This window comes from Dendrobates tinctorius, unplaced genomic scaffold (assembly GCF_039654945.1).
Source record: "Dendrobates tinctorius isolate UK_male_01 unplaced genomic scaffold, ASM3965494v1 ptg000250l, whole genome shotgun sequence".
NCBI lineage: Eukaryota > Metazoa > Chordata > Amphibia > Anura > Dendrobatidae > Dendrobates > Dendrobates tinctorius.
In genome coordinates, this window is record NW_027361917.1 from 2,294,968 (window position 1) to 2,301,604 (window position 6,637).

At 37.1% G+C, this 6,637-nt stretch overlaps 1 protein-coding gene across 1 annotated transcript; it reads left to right on the plus strand.

Moving 5' to 3' along the window:
* Positions 1-647: 647 nt before the first annotated feature.
* Positions 648-4,540, plus strand: NKX2-4 (NK2 homeobox 4). The gene is made up of 2 exons (XM_073557404.1): positions 648-1,149; positions 1,316-4,540. The coding sequence occupies exons 1-2, from the start codon at positions 780-782 to the stop codon at positions 1,978-1,980; spliced, it is 1,035 nt and encodes a 344-aa protein (XP_073413505.1). The 5' UTR covers positions 648-779; the 3' UTR covers positions 1,981-4,540.
* Positions 4,541-6,637: the final 2,097 nt, after the last annotated feature.

Genomic DNA, 6,637 nt, shown 5'->3' on the forward strand with positions numbered 1-6,637 from the left:
TTACTGTACAGATGTTACAGAAGCAGCTGCTGGAATGGAGATGTGTAGAAGTCATAAGGCGCTTTCCTTCAGCACCACAGACAGGACTGTGCATGAGTTCTGGAAATAATGAGTGCGGTGACTGTGCCCTGTGCGAACATCGAGTCTTCTATAACTTGTTGCTGATAGTAAGAGCCAATGCTTGTTCTTGAGATATATTAATGGTAGCCACCAAAATGTTAAGTATAATGAAAACGTACTTACATGTTGGGGTTGAATGTTCCTGGCATCTTCTAACACTTGAGGTTCTGTACAAAGATCCTTTCTTCTCCAGGTTTCAGCTTCTCAGCAGGTAGAGATGTCAGACTATTCTACCATTACTAGGAGGGTGTTTACTCTTGATTATTCATAGATGTTGAGAGTTACTTACATCGCTGGCCCAGGAATGTACTTCCAGAAATGGCTCTAGCAGGTTTAGATTAGGGTCTTCATTAGGAAAGTAACTGCATCTTTAGTCAATTATCTTGGAAATGTGTGAATGAGTATTGTGTGATGGTCTCCTGTTGCCCCTCCCAAGCCTCCCCCTTCCCTCCCACTTCAGTGAGTGTTGTAAACCTGGCTACAGGCTAAAATAAACCCGAGATAAGAGAGCTTAGGTCTCGCCTACTTTGTAAGGCGATCAATCGGATCTCAGGCGTCCTCCAAGCACTCTTACGTAGACAACATCCATAAGGAGAAAGAATTGACACTACACAAGACTGATCAGATCATCAGTTTTTTACCTGCTTGGTCGCTGAACCATGTCGTTGAGCCCAAAGCATACTACACCTTTTTCAGTGACCGACATCCTGAGTCCCATTGAAGAGACCTACAAGAAGTTTGGTGGCATGGACAACACTGGTAACCTCAGCACCTCTCTAGGAGCCTATAGACAGACTCACATCTCCCAGACAGGGATGCAGCAGCACGCCATGGGCCATAATGCCACAGTGACCACCACCTATCACATGCCACACAGTGTTTCTCAGTTTTCACATGGTGCAATGGGTGGTTACTGCAATGGAAGCATCAGCAATATGGGAGATATCTCAACTTATCAAGATACCATGAGAAACAGTGCTGCAGCTACTAGCTGGTATGGAGCCAACCCAGACCCCAGATATTCAACAAGTAAGTATGGCTTTCTTCTTATGTCTATAACATTGACCATCTTTCATATAGTTAGGATATATGGCATATCTTACGTATAAGTAATGAGACAAAGTCAAAATGTAAGTCAAGTGAAATGTTGGGTTAAGGACTTGCAATGTCAACAAGCTAATTGCATGTATGTCAGTTTCTAGATTTATGGGACCATCTACTGGCATGAACATGGCTGGGATGGGCACTTTACAAGGTATAGCAGAAGCTGCCAAGTCAATGGCTCCTCTTCATGCAGCTCCTAGAAGGAAGAGAAGAGTCCTTTTCTCTCAGGCTCAAGTGTATGAGCTAGAAAGGAGGTTCAAGCAACAGAAGTATCTCTCAGCACCTGAACGAGAGCACCTGGCTAGCATGATTCACCTTACCCCTACGCAAGTAAAGATCTGGTTCCAGAATCATAGGTATAAAATGAAAAGACAAGCGAAAGACAAGGTCACGCAACAACTTCAGCAAGAAAGTAACCTATGCCAACAACAATCACCTCGCCGAGTGGCAGTGCCTGTCCTTGTAAAAGATGGCAAGCCGTGTCAAAACAGTTCAAACAGCTCAACAACTGGACAAGTAACACAACAGCAGCAAAACAGCTCCAATGGGGTATTGTCTTCTTCTAACAGCTCTGTCCACCAGCACCAGAATCAACAGGTTAACTCTTTAAATCAAGCACCAGATTTAGAAGAAATGTCCCCTAGTCCTCAATCGCTCCATAATCAGGTGGTCAACATAGCACAGATGGACACTTCAAGTGTAGACTACAGCAATGGCATGGTCAATCCTGGTATGCTCTATGGGAGAACGTGGTGAGGCTAAAGCTCTTTGTATCTTGATTCACCTACAAGTCAAGAGCTACTAACAATCCATACCTTACAACAAAAGTCGGTAACCTTATGGTGGCTAAAAACCGGCATGTAATTTTTCTTCTTTGCTGTAGACTGCAAAAACTGGCAATAGGGCTTGGTGCAGCGGACGTAAAATATTAAGGACATCGCAAGCTGGTGCATATGGTCGTCTGTAGAGAAGAATGATATTTAAAAATAAAAATACAGCGAACAAAAAAAAAAATAAGCAAAAACTATCCTAAAACGTAAAGTAACGTTTCTATTTTTCTTATGGCGAGATAAACAATGTGACAATATTTTTATTGACACTACTCAGTCAACAAGACTCATTCAGCTGAATACAGGACAGACTGATCAGCCTGTTACTGCGTGTTTAATATACTTTTCAAGATAGTATTTTATAGACATTCTCTTTACAGTATTTTATAGATTTTTTTTATTGTTCTTGTTTTCAGATGTTATGTGATCAATGAAATGCAACTGTAATAATATTTATAGAAAATTCCGTAAAGTAGCTGCAACGTATTGCTGAGTATTGTAAATTTTATTTTATTTTTACATATTTTAGTATTTTATAAAATCAATGTACAAAAAAAGTCAAAGCCGACATGAAAGTCAGGGTTGGTTTTTTTTTTGGTTTTTTTTAGGACCTAAAATGATTTAATATAATATACCCAATGATTGTATGGCCGTATTTTCATATTCAAAAAGTTGAACTGGTCATTATATTTGGGTTTTTCCTCCTTTGGAGAGTTCTCCAGAATCCATGCTGTATTTGACACTTTTGCATTGTTTTAATGACATCCAATGGTGGAATTTGTTTTGTGAATGTTTGACATGTTGTTACCAACAGGGAAAATCGGATAATATTATTCAGACAGATAATAACTTAATAAAAAGAACAAAACAAAAAAAAACAAAAAAACAACTAACTTCAAGCTCATGTCTGAATTCATTGATGCAATGGGTAATTTCATTTCAATTATTTGCATTTTATTTTTGGGGTGTTATAGATCACTATGATCTCAATTTTCTATAATGCGGCAATATATTTATTTATAAGCTCAATGGTGCAAAGTGTGACCAATCCGGTCATATAAATATGTAAAATAAAACTTAAGAATTACAGGAGATATGACCATGCTGTGCTATTAGGAGCCAGATGTATTAGGATGAGGATCATGGTGGACCTCTTTGGTGGTGATGACTAACCTCTGTAGTTTATTAGAGCTGGAAAACAGGTGCATGAAGCAAGAAAAGGGGTTAATCTTTGATAACTTCTGAATTCGGCAAGGAATGGGTCCTTCCTTATGGGGGTGGTGGGAGTATGGGAGCCATGGATCTTTGTTTCTTTTCAGCAGACATGCCAGAAAGCTTCGCAGTTCAGATCTTTAATAAGCGTATGAAAGTAGGGACTAGGTGAACCTCATTAACTGAAGAGGGGGATAAGTGTCCCTGCACGGAACTGGCCAGAAAGGCTACTTGGTCCAAACAGAACAAAAGCAAAAACTAAAGTTCAGCTGCATCTCACAGCCTCCCCTAATACACCCCCAATCAGGAGATACTACAACATCCAAATTACTGGGGGCCTGTTTTGTGCCATTTTTGGTCTAAATTCAACCAAAAAAATGTGGCTGCTACACAAAGAAGTGGCGATGGGGGAAGGTATTTTGTTTTAAATGAAAACTGTAAATGATTCTATTTTTCAATTATTTATTAAAACACTTGTAAAAGTTTAATTTAACCATGGAGATATGGTCATTGATCTGTCGAGAACATATTTGAGCAGCAGTTGAATCAGTTTATAAGTGTGTATACAGGGACGGCTATTACGTGGTAAAATAAAATTATTAATTTTTTTTTTTTTTTGCAAAAAAAGACTTCATATTGTTGTACTAACATTGTCACGGCTGTACTTATGTCAGTGACAGTGGAGGGTGCGCAGAGTAAAAGCGGTGTACGTTTACGACCCGCTGCACAAATGAAAGAAAATAAGAACAAGCAAATTTAAAAAAACAAACACATTAGACATCCAGGGGATCCAACAGTAATTATAAGACTACAAATAAATGTAATATGTCGGAAAATATTAGTTTAATTTCAGTTCCTTAGATTGTGTGCTCAAAAATGCAAACAAAAATATAAAGTAGTAAAACTATAAAACCAATATACTGAGACACGTCACTTCATGGATCACAGTAAACTGAGGAAATCATATGAAGATTGTCATTGAATAGTAGAAAAGGTTTCCCTGGGTAATGATAAGCTTTTATAACTTGCTATTTAACAAGGATTACAAATAATGTAAAAATGCTATATTTAATCGTGACCAACATATGATATACGGCAGTCACCGAGTGAAACTACTGGAAATTCTAGTGGAGAAGGTAGTGCAAATTAGGGCTCGATATAAAGTGGCGATGGAACCTATGGAAGAACATGGCATGTAAAATAAAAGTATATTATTTGTATGTATAGAAAACTTAATACCATAAATGTGATCTAAATACAATGAGAGATGACCAACTGGCCATTTATTGTACAATGCTCAATAAATTTTGAATTACACAACTAAAGGAATGTTGCTGGTTAGTAAAGCCTCATAGCCAAATATTAGGCTGCTGAGTTTGGGTCAGAACGACAGATGGTCAATACATGCTGATCTGTGCCCGGAACATGTTCAACAGCTAAAATCTGCCATACTGTTTGTTGTTCATGTACTGTATATATACCCCAATTCTCTTCTTTACAAATATATACATACACACAAACTTGTGTGCTCTCAACTCTGGATCAAAATAATATATATATATTTTACACACATACGTGTATACAAATTTATAGATAGCTATGCACTAAACTTCGTTTTCTGGACGGATTAGAAAAAAAATAACGAAATAAATCACGACTGTCAACATTTTTTAATGGACACATCGAAGAACTAAAATCATTAAGACTGTGACATAGGTTTACGGCCCATGCTTATGATATGAAGACATTAGCTGTATTATGCTATGATATCTACACTTACAATAATGTGATCAAACGTCTACAGTGTCATAAAAATCACAGTCGCATCAAATTTTGCCTTATGGACAGGGCCTCCCCCCCCAAAAAAAAGCCCCATTTGTAAGGCCGGATCAGGAATTTCTGGACGGTATTGCAGGCGTGTGGGATGGTTTATTCACCCATACAAGCTATGTTTCAACTCAGTCTAAGGAACATTTCTCAAGCCTCAAATACATGAAGAAAAAAAAAAAAAAGAGGCAGCACATCGGTTTATGTGGATAGGGTACAGAGTCAGTAGTCCTTAGAGGAGTTCTTGCTTCTCATGGTCAGCATTGCTGAATTAGTGATTTTAGTCATTAGAACGCTAGTATATCATTCATCAAACTTTTTGTAGAAATTAAAAAAATACAGTGTGTCCCATGCTTTTGAGCAATGTGTATATAAATATTGACAGATATCAATACAATTATGAAGTGTACATAGATATTGATGTGTATATTGTACATAAAATATATACACACCAATTTCTATATAGATGCCTGCATCAATAGCGGTGTTTCTAGCTATATATTCATATTGCTCTGTATACACGTTATCAAAAAACATTAATTTATAATTAAAAAAAATATATATTTTATTCCAGCCGGAATAATTTGTTAGATCACTATGTCACAAAAGTCGTCTCCTTTGCCAACCACTGACTAGTTAGTCTATTTGTATCTCTCCCTGTGTACATGGGGTTAAAAGTGTAATAATTGATCAGAATCTTTACTATTGATCAGCTGGGCTTTTGCATATCACCACATCAATGTAAAATATATCTCTCATGCCCTTCGAAGTTCAACTACCTATTCTTTTACATGTAATAGATACATGTCACTTGCAATAATATATGGACAGAGGGCACAGACAAATTAGTCAAAAGTGGGTTCACCAAAGATATATTCAAAAATACATTATACAAAGAACAAAAGAGAAAAGCAATATATCTACATACGGGAACTCCACAAAATGTACAAAAGGTAAATTTTATTTATGCATCAATACCTGACACATACACAAAACAGTAAAAAACATTAAAACCAGATAAAAAGATGCAAAAAATTGCAACCATCTCATATCATGAAATAATGATATGATGATACTCCCACAGCAGAAAAACCCCACATAGCAATACCGACATTGGGCAAATATCAAACAAGCCACCTCAACATATTGAAAATCACAATGTATGTAAAATAGTGTAGTCATACATAGACCAAAAGGTCTGTGTATGCGAGGTGTAAAAAGCCGCTATTCACAGCACCATATGAGCCAAGAAAGAATCAACAGGTTAAAAAAAAAAAAAAGCCCACACAATTGTTTAATACCTGACCCAAAAAAGGAAAGCTTATAGACCCTGTAGATGCACAGGGACCAGACGATATTCAGCATAAAGATATACAATGCCAGAAAATGCTGGAAGCAGCTGGTGGGGTAAGGCCGTGATGTATAAATAAAATTTACCTTTTGTACATTTTGTGGAGTTCCCATATGTAGATATATTGCTTTTCTCTTTTGTTCTTTAGATACATGTCACTTAGCACGTACATAGGTCAGAAAATAAAGGATCA

What these genes read in the sequence shown, in the direction of transcription:
- NKX2-4 (XM_073557404.1), top strand. Translation starts at nt 780, where the DNA reads ATGTCGTTGAGCCCAAAGCATACTACACCTTTTTCAGTGACCGACATC. An exon ending in AGACCCCAGATATTCAACAA is followed by an intron (nt 1,150 to 1,315) that starts GTAAGTATGGCT and finishes CATGTATGTCAG; the next exon opens with TTTCTAGATTTATGGGACCA.